The following is a 13,521-nucleotide window of genomic DNA, read 5'->3' as shown; positions in this document are numbered from 1 at the left end:
ACTACATTGAAGTATTTTAGGTTGCACTATCAAGCTATTATGGCACCTCCTTGGGCAATATAGATTTTATCACCGCTTTTCAAAGTTTTGAGCATTTGAGCACCTTTAGCCCTTTAAAAATGAGATTCATTTTGGCATAGAAGAAATAATTCCTTGCATTACAGTAGCACTCATGCACCGGTTGAGGCCCTGATAGTAATTGCTTGTATTACAATAGGACCTTCACACAGTTTACTAAAATATATTACCAAATACACTTTGGCAGCCATTAATTTATCTGAGCAGCCCACAGTTTATGTTGGAGGAACACTGGCTACATTTTTTTCTAGAGCCTATGATCTAGCGTATGTAATTACTCAGGTACTTCTTGTAGTAATTTTTGCTCCAGTACATGAATATTTTAAGTGTACATTTGTAATTTGTAAAATGTAAAGAGGCCCTGCAATAAACGCCACATATTATTTCACAGCTAATCGTATGTATGGAGCCGTCCTCCATTATACAATGACGAGTTTGAGTTCAGCTTTGGTAAGGCGACAGGATATCAGAGGACATCTGATACAGATGGTTGCCAGAGGAAGCCAATTTCTAGATGGTTTGTTACCCACATTTCTTAAATTCTAACCCATCTCCAGTACAGATTTGGCCAAATTACTTGTCTCTCTTTAGATGCGTATGATTTACGTTGTCATGTAAACAAAAAAATAGAACTCTTTGTTAGTGGTGGCCTGTGAACAACCCAGTTAAATAGTATCAATGTAAGGAATTCACTCTTCAGGGCCTGTTTAAGTTTTTTTGTGAGTACATAATTTAAATGCATTCTTTGTTTTGCTGGTGGAGGATGGTCAACTATGGGCTCTTAACCATTGGCTATCAGATCCCCCCTTTTCCTCAGGACTTTTCTGAGCTATGGTGTTGCCTGTCTGCACTGGCCTTTATTGTCACTGTCAGAAGGTTCAACATCTCTATGACTCCAAAGACACTTTTGGCGTATGGTTGGACATGGTCGATCTTTCCATGGTTGTCCTGACAGAAGAAAATCACAGTCATGTGGTTTCTTCTAGACTGATGGCCAGAATGATCACATCTGTACCCCAATGATTTTAAGTGGATTTTTTTTGCCTGTGTCGGTCCAGCCTTAGATATACAGAAGTAGGTGCACATCCTAGTCATGCAGGACACTATTAGTTGTATCAAAGGGAGCAAACCATGTGGGTGCAACCAGAAGTGTCTGTTGTACTCATGCTGACTGTGACTTAAGGTGGATAGAGGCTGTGTGATTTTGACCCCTGCCCCTCTACTGTCTGCCCTAGTGTTTAGACTCGTCAGTGGGGAAGAGGAAAAGAAGCTTGGCTGTTAGCTCTTCTCAGGACCCATCTTTCTCAGGATTAAACCAGGTGTGACCTTTACCACAACACCAGCTGCCTCAACACAGCAGTTGTCGCTTTGCTATCATACCTAACTACACTGGTTAAAAGTGAATCAGATCACCAGCACCCATCTTACACTCATAATACCCAATGTATGTACTCCTCCACCCAGTGTGCAATGTTTTACAGTAGGAGGGGAAAGCAGTCTTTCCATTAGCGTTGCTTTGGGAGTTACTATTGTACCTATTTGTTGTAACAAGGGGTCCAAGTCCCTGCTAATCATGGATTGAATGGGTTCCTGTCTCTTTAGTGTGACATTTGGCCTGAGAGTGGTGAAAGCATTTATCTAATGGAATGCAATGATTCATTCTGTAGTAATTCATATTGAACCAAATCAAACCTTATCTCAATGCTAAGGCAGTACTGAATGAGCAGTCATACTGATACAAGGAGCAATATGCATCCAATCAAAAAGGACAGAAAAGCTCTAATGATAGTCGTTATTAGACAAGATAGATGACTGATGATATAATACTAATAATATTATACTTCCATGTAGACAGTGTAACATCATAATTCAGTATTTGTAAAATAACAATCAAAATACAAGTAGCACTTAGTGTTTGGTGACCTTACAAATCAAACAACAAAATATAGGTGGTTATTTTTAAAATACCAGGTGAGTCTGATATGAGTGTATTAAAAGTGTCTGGCTAACATTCTAATATCAATTGGCTGGGTATTTTGCAGTTTAGCTGTAAATCAGAAAGCAACCTCATCTGTATCCTTGTGGTGTTGGAGGACAGTGTTTTGTTTGGAACATAACATGAAACCATGTCCTAGAGTAAGAAAGTTTAGGTCATTTAAAGCTATACAAGTACAAGGAATTTAGCCAATCATACTATTCAATCTATCTTAAACCCAGTTATTTATGTAAAATATGTGTCCAGCTTGTAGATTTTGCTCTAAAAATGTAAATGATTTTTAAGTAAATAAATCATTGCCAAGCTACTATTACTATGAACATGAAAAGAGAATCATAGTTGCGTCCACTTCTAAGCCCACCTAAATCAAGGCGCCATTTTTTACTACACATCTGCTGCTCATTCACTTCGCATGAAAATGTTCAGATATAAGTGGATTGGGAGGGGTTACTGATAATTCCGTGGATTATTAAGGACCTTATTCCTTTTCAAAAGTTAAATGTCTTTGTCAAGCTTATTTAACTTGAAGTACAGTCTGATTTTTCTGTGGATGTCATAAGGGCATGAAACTCACATTCATTTAGCAAAAACCCTACAGAGCTGTCATCAGGCAGCTGGTTAGCAGTAAGCACCACAACACCCACACCCTTAGTTTTTTTAAATATGGTGTTTGTTGTGCAACAAGCCTAACAATATTTAGACTCTTCATAGGCCAGTGTAAATGTCACAAGCTTTATTAGGAATCAGCCACTCACATTGGCCGCTTCTGCTTGTGCCTCTGCTGTCCAAACATAGGTTCTGTAATGTAACGAATTAACTGGATTTTCAATTTTTTCGTTTTTATTTGAATTTTGTTGTGGTGCACATGAGTTGGTGAAATTATGCAAATGAAGTACCCATTGGTAGCCATGTAAACGCCTCTTAGCAAGCCGAAATGGCATAAACTAGAAAGCTTATTCGGGACTTAAACCATCTGCAAGTGTACATTTAAAACGCAGATTCATAAACATTTCCCTGAAGCATCTTGCATAATGAGTCATTGATAATTGTAAAAGACAATGGACTGAACAGTGTGCTCATGTACTTCAGGTTCACAAGGAGGAGGTGCACCTAAAATCTCAGAAATGCAGTGCTATTACTGCTGTAGTTTGTATGAATTCACAAGAGTTTAAGGGCGCAATATGTGCAAGCTTCTATTTCAGATTGTCTGGTATGGTCACATGTGGTCGTAGCATGTTACAAGGAATTTCCAGATATTATGTGAAAGGGCAGTATAATGTCATGGTTTTCATGTTGTTTTCAAGTGTGAAACACCTTTTCATTATGATTTCTCTATAATAATGCATAGAGTGTTTTTTTTTTTTGGATAGGGGACTTTGACACTACTGTTCACTTCTGGTTGTGTTCCCTTTGACAGTACCAGTTAGGGTTGGGATGCTTCAGTGTAGGATGTCACATCAATATTCATGTTTTTTAACTTAATGGCAATAGAAAACTTGGAGTGTACTGTATTTTGTAGATGTCCATTTTCAGAGTTCACTTTTGTAAACATATTAAAAATAGTAAAATAGTAAAATCTTACTTCTTATTGGTGGAAGTCAGGTTGAAGAGACTGTAAAAAACCACTAACTGTACCAGTTCTAGAGACTATTGACCAAGTACTGCTGTTTTTTTTAAGCGCACTGAACAGCATAAAATTTGGAAGGAGGTATGTGACATTAATCTTAAAGTGACGTTAAGCTGGTTGAACTGTCAGACTGACACTACAGAGGTGTGTCTCTGGACTTTATTTGCACCATTGCCACATTGCTTTTCACAGTGACTGCTATGGCAAACATTGACTAGCTATGGCTTATGGGCAAACAGGACTTGTCTTTATCATTGAAGTATTCCTTTTCACAACATAAAGGCATATCCGTCGGCCTGTTTCTTCATTTTTATTTCCTGTAGAATTGCTGTTGTGCTGAATCAAAAACTCTTGTTACGGATCCCAGAACCTTTTTTTGTTTTTGTTTTTAGCCTCTTTGTCTGGCTGTTGTTTACATTAGCAGTTTGCACAAATTATGGAGGGGTGGGTTTAATGTGTCTTTTTGGTTTGCTTGTTCCTGAAGTGTTCAATTTGAGCATGATCACTGAGCATGTTGTAGTTTACTGTCATTAAGAATTATGACATTTGTCATTTTGATCTTTTTAAAGCAACAGGTACTCACGCCTCCTCAGCACCCCCTTACAAAATTAGAGTCATTAAGTGCCATAATTGTCATAGGGTCCAACCTAAGAACTCAGGGGTGAACAGCATAGCTTTAAGAAAGCCACTGCTTAACGGGACAAGTGAGCCACCCAGTACATCATAGGAAACAAACTGGGCACCTTGATGTTCAGTCAAGTGTGCTAACTGTATGTTACTGGTGAATCTCTTAAATGCAGAAATATTATGTTCATAACCATCTTTCACACCCACCACAGTGCACTAAATAAAAATTGTTTTGTGCACTGCAGAAGCTGCAAAAGATTCAACCATCAAAAAGGGTATTTGACTAAATGTGGTCTCACAGCTTAATGAGCATAGAAACAATGTGATGCAATGGAATAATGAGAATAACTAACATTACTAATAACTAACCATTGTACATATTTTACAGTAATAACATGATGTGTCCTTCAAGGAACACATCTGGAAGATGGCTACTTTTACTATGATATTAAGAGTGCTGTTGCTACACTGAGGCTGCGAGAAGTGTCTTTTTTTAGGGACATACTCAATATGACATTTTTTCCCTTGTACATGTTTCTGTTGTCACAAGGATTTCCCCAGTCTAAGGAATAATGTTTTTAAATTTGTGTGCTGTAGCAGGACTCAGCTAATTCCCTGTGTCTGAAATGAAAAAAACATTTATTTCTGATTAACTTCTGGATTATTGTCAGTGTTTTGCCACTGACAGATAACCACAATGTGTTCTTTCCCTCTCTGTCAGTTGTTCCTTATTGACTTTGGTTTGGCAAAGAAGTACCGAGACAACCGAACACGACAGCACATCCCCTATAGAGAAGACAAGAACCTGACTGGCACAGCACGCTATGCCTCCATCAATGCACACCTTGGCATTGAACAGAGGTCTGTGCATTCATGTAATATTTGATGCTCAGCTTTCAAAGAAATTTATTCCTTTTTTTTCTTTTAAGTGAAATGCTTTTCAAAATAAAGCCGATAACTAAAATGTGTTTGGACTTTGCGTTTGAAAACATGAGAACTAGTTTCTCAGTTGAGCAGCAAGTAAGCAAGAATTAAGTCCACTAACCATTATGTTTTATTATGTAAGAGAGGCAGTGGTGCCCTGCTTTTATACTCTAATATTGTCCGCAGTCGCCGTGATGACATGGAGTCACTAGGCTATGTGCTGATGTACTTCAACAGAACCAGTCTCCCATGGCAGGGATTAAAGGTATGAAAATATAACTCACTGTCAATGAATGGTCTTTGTCCTCCTATCTCTTCATGCTGTTTTTGTTGTCTTTTTGTGTCTTGTTTTTTAAAGTTTTATTAGTTTTTGTTTGATTTTTGTTCATTTTATTCAACCTTTGAATACAAATAAATACATTACAGTTTGTATTTTCTAGTATATGGTCTATACTGCGAATAGTGCATTTTAGAGAGTTAAGGTGACCATGAAGTTTTTAAAGCCTTTGTAATTTAACTAGGGCCAGTGGTCCATTTGACATGCCCAGGTCACAAGTACAAAGGGCGGTAACACTAAGGGTTCAGTGAGCCACAATGTGTGGATAATGAAATATGTATCACTTGCACAGACACACTGGACTTAAAAATGCAGTTTAATGTCACAGAGAACTGGTGTTAATGCCAGCAACTACAACAGCAACCAGTGATTTGTGATGCCAACACGGTTGGTGGTTATGCTGCAGAAATAATACCGCAGATACTGTATATATATTGTTGTATGTTGTTTTTACAGACATTGTTAATGTTTTTGTGTGTTTTTTAGGCTGCTACAAAGAAGCAAAAGTATGAGAAGATTTCAGAGAAGAAGATGTCCACCCCTGTTGAGGTCCTCTGTAAGGTAAGAACATGGTAAACAGGGACAGTGGTGAAAGTTGTTTTCACATCCACACAACTCAACTGTATTCTGTATGTTCTCAGGGTTTCCCAGCAGAGTTTGCCATGTATCTCAACTACTGCCGTGGTTTGCGCTTTGAGGAGGCTCCAGACTACATGTACCTGCGCCAACTGTTCCGTATCCTCTTTAGGTAAACACACACACATTCTTAGCCAAAAATTATTGCAATAAGGTTTTGTCTGCTGTACTACATGACAAAATAAAGTCAAGTGTAAGGACAAGTTTGCAATGTGGGGCAGTCATAGACTGCTCCAGTCCATCTCTCATGCTGCCTAAAAAAAGGAGTGTCAATTTACAGCAATTAATATTGAATCCAAAGGTGTTAGGGCCAATTTACTCATACTTTTATTTTATTGAAAATTACCCCCCCCCTTGCACTTTTACTTTGCCTTATGACCCCACCTAGAACTCTTTATAGGTAGACAGGAACTGAGGCATGAGAGGTGACTGCATTTGAGAAGAAACGTTAGCCGCAGTCAGGAGTGATATAGTTTTTTGACCACGATCCAAGAAATCACAAATATCAGGCTGACCACTTGCAATATAAGATTGAAGCTTTTCGTTTACATTTATACTGACACACGCATACACCATTGGATAAGATATTTAAGTTGTTAGGTTAGGTTAAGTTAAGTTAGGGCCAATTTACTCATACTTTTATTTTATTGAAAATTATCTCCCCCCTTGCACTTTTACTTTGCCTTATGACCCCAACCAGAACTCTTTATAGGTAGACAGGAACTGAGGCATGAGAGGTGACCACATTTGAGAAGAAACGTTAGCCGCAGTCGGGAGTGATATAGTTTTTTGACCACGATCCAAGAAATCACAAATATCAAGCTGACCACTTGCAATATAAGATTGAAGCTTTTCGTTTACATTTATACTGACACAGGCATACACCGTTGGATAAGATATTTAAGTTGTAGCCCATTTAGAAGGATAGCAGATCTTATTTTCGTTGGAATTAGGTTTGTTTGTTTGAACGCACGTCCGAAATCCCCCTCGCCTGGCTCATGTGGCGGCTTGATAGAAGGTAAGACAAGTTGCTGAAATAACAGGTTTCACAAACTAGTAGACTGTAGAGTCTCTATTTTTGTCCACTGAGATTGTGTTGTAACTGCAGTTATCCACATCAGCATCACCAACATATGTGACCAGCCATGAGAAAACCAGGAGATATTTACACAGAAAGATGATACACAGAAAGATTTTTTAAATTTTTAATTACCATAAATAAATGTTTTCTTCCAAACAGTGTCTGTAACACAGCAGTAGCACAGCAGCAAAATGACAGTAACACAGCAGTAGCACAGCAGTAAAATGACAGTAACACAACAGTAGCACAGCAGTAAAACGACAGCAAACGTGCCGTAACACAGCAGTAAAACGAGTGTAAAAGTGCAGTAACACGGCAGTAAAACATCTGTAAAAGTGCAGTAACACGGCTGGTTAAAAAACATAACCAGCCTACCACCCGTAGCCAGTTAGTCTACCAGAAAAGTCATCGGTCGCTGTCTTCATCTTCCTCCTGTGCAGTGAACAGCCTCAGAATGGCTTCATCAGACACTTTCTCAGTCTCTCTTTGGTTGTTGCTCTCAATGTCACTTTTGTCTAAAGGTGAATTTGTGCTTGTGCTGTCCTCTTCATCATGCAGCAGTCCAGCCTTTCGAAACCTGTTGGTAATCGTGGCTTTTTTTTGTGTGTGTGTAATGGGGCCTTTTTTAACACTGCTCCACGCTGTCAGGATCCACTGGCAGACTTGAGCAAAAGTTACTCTTCGCATGCGGCCAGTTTTGGTGAATGATTTCTCGCCGCTTGTCATCCAAGCCTCCCACTTAACTTAAGTGCCATTTTAAATGCACGATTCACACTGATGTCGAGTGGCTGCAAATACTTCGCTGTGCCCCCAGGAATCACAGCTGGAATTGAGTTTGTCCTCTTGATGGCTACTTTCACAGACTCTGTTATATGGGCCCTCATGCTGTCCAAAACGAGCAATGCTTTTTTTCTGTGAAAAAATCCTCCTGGTCGCTTGCCGTAGCACTCTGTCAGCCATTCCTTCATTAGGTTTTCTATCATCCACCCTTTTGTGTTGACTTTCACGATGATGTCTTTCGGGAGGTTTTCTTTTGGCATAGTCATTCCCTTAAAAATCACCATTGGTGGAAGCTTTTGTCTGGATGCTGTGCAGCTCAGAACACAAGTGAAATATGTTCTCTCATGGCCACTTTTCAGTGTGACGGACGACTCACCTTTCTTGTTAACAGTCCTAGTGAGAGGCAGGTCAAACGTCAAAGGTACTTCATCCATATTTATGATCTCGTCCAGTCCAATGGAATTCTCAGCTATCTTTGTTTGTGTGAATTTGCGGAAGTTTGTAACTTTTTCCTCGTAGTCGGTAGGGAGTTTGTCGTCCGTACCCTCATGGACAGGCCTTTTCGTCTCCGTAAAAATTAAAACACAGCACTCTCTCACGGTCTGCTGGGTCGATCTCAGAAGGTGTATATAATTCAATTCAATTCAATTTTATTTGTATAGCGCCAAATCACAACAGAAGTTGTCTCAGGACACTTTCCACATAGAGCTGGTACAGACCAAGCTCTTTTATCTACAAAGAAACCAACAAATAGTCCAGTTTGTTGTCCAAGGAGCATACATTGGCGAGTACAATAGATTCGCTGCTAGCCCCCGCACTTTCCCTGCTTCCGCCTCCTCTCGCACCGCCTGCAGTGCTTCCTCTGCGCGTGTGCTGCAGTAGTGGGGGTTGGTGTTGAAACGGGCCACCGGAGTAGGCTGAGGTCGAGTAACTCCTTAGCGTGTGATGGGTTTAGTTTGCAGATTGCTGTGTCGCCGATGTAAAAAAAAAAAAAAAAAAAAAAAAGAGTCCCACAGCTGTATGTGTGCATTGGGACATACAAGCGCCACGAAAACATAAAATCACTCGAACACACAGATGAAGACAAACATGTAGACACCACATTATCGGGACAGAGAGGAACCGCTGCGTCCTCACGCGCGGCCATCACTACTACTAGTCTTGTCGCATTCTTCATTGTCTTCTGATTCTTCAGCTAAGGTCAACTGTAGATTAGGGATGTTCTCCAGTGTAATGCAGTCGCTCTCGTCAGTTTCCTCAGTTTCATCTTCTAATTCGGGTTCAGAATCAGAAGTGAGATCATTGTCGGCATAACCAGGAGCTGCGTAAGTCGTCATGTGCTTCCCTTTTAACGTGCAGCTGATTGGCCAAAAAAAGAACAGAAGCATGTGCATAGCCGAAGAAAGCCAGTATGCTAATTTACTGTTGAATCGCCACACCCCCAACTAGGACTGAGAATTTCCTCTAAAACAACCCAAATTCAAATACAAAGTTTATGGTTTTAAGGCCCCCAATACTGTTATTTGAAACATGGAGTGGCTTTTTCATGATTTCAACTTAAATATTCTGCAAAAAACGAAAATCGCTAATTTAAAAAAAAAAAAAAAGTTTTTTCTCTGTCTACACAATTTGCGCCGGGCTGACTTGTTGCTGGTTTTTCTTGTGGCGGGTTGCATATTTTCATATAGGTTCTGACATTTACTGCTGACTTTATTATATTATATTTATACATTACTTTTGGTAGCATATTTTTCTCATCAATAAATGAGTAAAACAGCCTCTGAATGCTCCAGTTTCTCTTTTTGTCAGTCATCACTGTCTGTTTTTCTTTTTTCTCACTGCTATATCTGGAGTATGTATACATGGACAAATCGACTTTCATTAAATGCAGACTTGTGTTGTGATTTGTGGGCTTTCACCATCTTGGAATATGTGTCTTTTCTTCCTACTAGTCTTTCTACCTACAGTCTCTTTTCTGCTCTCTGACTTTGCCCTTTATTGCTTCTGTCCTTCTCCTGCCCCCATCTGTCCATAACCCATTTCAAACAGCTGATTGTGGGGAATGTTGTGATGATAATGTATTTCTGTGTATTTTAGGACGCTGAACCACCAGTATGACTACACATTTGACTGGACCATGCTGAAACAGAAAGCAGCCCAGCAGGGGGCCTCCTCCGGGGGCCAGGGCCAGCAGGCACAAACCCCCACAGGCAAGCAAACTGACAAACCCAAGCCTAACATGAAAGGTTAGTAGCAAACAGCCAAGCGACGTTTTTTACAGACACCAATTGCTTATATATTTATTCAGTATTTTATTTAGGACTATTGAGATATTGTTTCATTCCCTAACCCTCACCCCAGTGCCCCTTTTTTAAAAAAAATAAATAATAAAAATAATAATAATAATAATTGGAAATTATAAGCAAATAAAGCTTATTATTCCTGTTGGAATGATGAAGCCAGACAGCTTTATATGTTTGAGGAGGCACCCTAAAAGAGCAGAATAACAAAAAATAAAAGAATTTGACACAATTGGTCTGTCTTTCAGAAGCAAAGACGTCCTTGGGGAATTTGACTACTAACTTTGCTGCCATGCTATTCTGTTCCTTTGTTGGGACTAGACAATGGGCTCTCTCCCTTGTGACACTGCTTTAATGCAACCAACTCGCTCTTATCACACACCTATTACTCTTCTGCAGTCTGTCTTTATTAACATTACCTCTCCAAACTGGGCATTGTTGAAAATATTTTTGTTTTTCCCTTCTTACACAATACTTGCTTTCCTGTCCTTATTTGACTTTGACATTAATGATCCACACCTGTTGTCAGCAAATGGAGACTAGTTGTGGCTCATTAGGAACAACAACCTGAGGAATAGTGGTTGCTTAGGACTGGAATAAACGGCATACCTGATCACTCTCTATGAAGTCAGACCATGGTGCCTTCACATGGGAAACCAAAAGTGGAAAATGCAGCTAAAATGGTTCTCAGCTGTTGTGTAATTGAACATATAAACATACCTAGTCATTGGGTATATAATATAAATATAAAACAGCACAATGGGAGACAGAGCAGACCCCCCCCCCCCCCCCCCAAAAAAAAAAAGAAAGAAAAACGACCTTTAGAATCCACTTCAAACAGTCCAAAGATTCAGCAAATGTGATTGATGGGGCGAGATGATTCCAGAGGGTTGGGGCTAAAACAGCAAAGGCAGTCACCTTTTGTTTTGCAGTTGCAGCAGGGAAAGGATAAAAGGTTGAGGAGTACAATATGGAACAAAGAAATGTAACTTGGGATAAGGTCATGCAGAGCCTTATAAGTAATCAACAGAATCTTGTAGTTTATTCTGAATTTTACAGAAAGCCAGTGGAGGAAAGCAAGAAGGCTAATGTGGTGCCATTGCCTAGTTCTAGTTAATACCCTGGCAGTTGCATTCCGAACCAACTGTAAATGGTTTAGAACAGCTTGACTGAGGCACGTGTATTGGGAATTACAATGATCAAGATGGGAGAAGATGAAAGTGTGAATCAGTAGACTGCTTCTTTATTGATCCCAATCTGGGAAATTGTTTTGTTGCAGTAGCAATGAACAAAAAACAGTAGTGAAAGACTGGGAGGAGACAACATACATTTGATTTTTGCAGTATTTTTTAGCTGAAGAAAACAGGACCGAACAAGCTGAGTAACATGTTGGTAAAAACTTGCACTGATCAAAATGATACCAAGATTCTTAGTCGTAGATTTGATGATAGGGGCATCGACCAATAAATTGATCAACTGTAGAGGAAATGTTATCAGGGCCAATTAAAACAATTTCTGCTTTAGTCAGAGCAGAGGAAATCAAGAGACATTCATTCTTTGGTGCCAGCTAAGCAATCATGTAGGGAGAACCGTTGATGCAGGGTATTGGGTGAAACAGAGAAATAGATCTGTGCATCACTGGTATAACATTAAGATTAAGATTAGTACTTTATTAATCACAGCACACACATGCTACAGGGAGGAGGAGACTGTACACACGCCATGCTTTTATGTGAAATTATTTTTTCCACGTTTGACCCATCCTCGGTCCGTCGTTCCTCCGCGGCAGACCAGGAGCGGTGGGCTGCCAGCTGCCAGCCGATGCCGGTGCCCACGCCCAGGGACCCATCCTTTTTCGTCACCGTTGGTCAACCAGGGACCTTCTAGCTGTGAGGCGACAGTGTTACCGCTTGTGCCACCGTGCTACCCAATATGACAGGAAGTTGTATTTGCTGTTTCCTTGGACAAGGCAGAAATTTGTAAAGTGAATTTTTTACACTCAACACAGTGTAACTGTAGGCGTACAATGATTAAAGAATATCTCTGCAGTAAGGGCATTTAGCAGTTGACTATACTACCTACTGAGTGGGGTCTTGCATGTAATCATGATAGCAGTTTATATTCCCCTGTCTGTGAATGCTGATTCATCCATGATGTCATCCACTCTGTTAAAAGCAGGCTGCAACAACACTGAGGAGGCTTTGAAGGACTGTTTTGATACTTTGAACTGCGTGGGGAGTACTTTGTCATGCCCATGGGGAAGGACATTGATCGTCTCACTCACTGTCTAATGCACGGTGTCAACTTCAGTGTGGAGAATGCCGCATCCACCAAGACTATGCAGTGTTTTTCCAACAACTAACACTGTATTACTACTGACACTCAAGGGAACTACTATTTTTCCTCAAGGGAAAAGGAGAGTCTTTAGGTCAGAAAGCAAATAGGAGCTAAAGAATGTGCAGAGGAAGTTGAGGAGGAGAATCAGAGGGGGAACAGCAACAGTAAGAAGATGGAGGATCAGTTGAAGCAGAACTTCTGTGGGGTCTGTGGGGGCCTTAAAACTGTCTCTGTCTACAAGGAACCCAACTCCCAGCTTTTGAGCAAGTGAGAGTGGGTGAATTTGCTGACCCTTCAGTAGATTTGATCAGTCATCGCCCCTCAATTTGTCCAGTCCTTGCTTCTGCAAACCCCATCGTCTGCAGCCTGTGTACTGCCCCAACCACACCTACATCCCCTTCCCACAACGTTCAGTTCACATCCACCCTGTGGATCCACTGCATTTCCTGTATAATGCCCTACTCCAACACTCATAACCTCCACTGCACACCCCCCCGCCCCAGTCTGTGTTCTTGTGTGTTGTTCATCACAACAGACCAGGCAAGCACAATTTCAACCTGAGCCTGAACTCGGGGAAGAAAACATCAATGGACCCATCTACCTTGACATAGAGCCCTCACCCTCACCCTCAACACTATAGACTTCAGTCCCAAATGGGCTACCACCTGCAAAAGTTTTGTGACAACTCTTCTTTCCATGTAGACATTGACAGCACTGCACAGATCCTTCGATGACAGGCAGCTTCACTTGCCGTTTGTGAAAGAGAGATACCGCAGGTCCATCCTTCTGCTGCTGTCC

The 13,521-nt window shown here is 40.4% G+C and overlaps 1 protein-coding gene across 5 annotated transcripts in view; it reads left to right on the top strand.

Annotated features, from left to right (window-relative positions):
• The window catches only part of csnk1a1 (casein kinase 1, alpha 1), a 60,268-nt gene that overhangs the window by 25,783 nt on the left and 20,964 nt on the right, over window positions 1-13,521 (top strand). The window contains exons 5-10 of one of the 5 annotated variants that reach the window (XM_070962735.1): window positions 1,314-1,397; window positions 5,050-5,189; window positions 5,439-5,517; window positions 6,076-6,150; window positions 6,231-6,337; window positions 10,184-10,296. In XM_070962735.1, the coding sequence (XP_070818836.1) occupies window positions 1,314-1,397; window positions 5,050-5,189; window positions 5,439-5,517; window positions 6,076-6,150; window positions 6,231-6,337; window positions 10,184-10,296 (598 nt within the window). Of the gene's footprint in view, window positions 1-1,313; window positions 1,398-5,049; window positions 5,190-5,438; window positions 5,518-6,075; window positions 6,151-6,230; window positions 6,338-10,183; window positions 10,338-13,521 lie in introns of those variants that run through there. The other 4 variants (XM_070962733.1, XM_070962734.1, XM_070962737.1 and 1 more) reach the window with 4 other exon arrangements.

The sequence above is a fragment of the Chaetodon trifascialis genome, chromosome 5 (genome assembly GCF_039877785.1).
Source record: "Chaetodon trifascialis isolate fChaTrf1 chromosome 5, fChaTrf1.hap1, whole genome shotgun sequence".
Classification (NCBI taxonomy): domain Eukaryota; kingdom Metazoa; phylum Chordata; class Actinopteri; order Chaetodontiformes; family Chaetodontidae; genus Chaetodon; species Chaetodon trifascialis.
The sequence above is the reverse complement of the archived record's forward strand: the minus strand, read 5'-3'. Positions and strand labels throughout refer to the sequence as shown.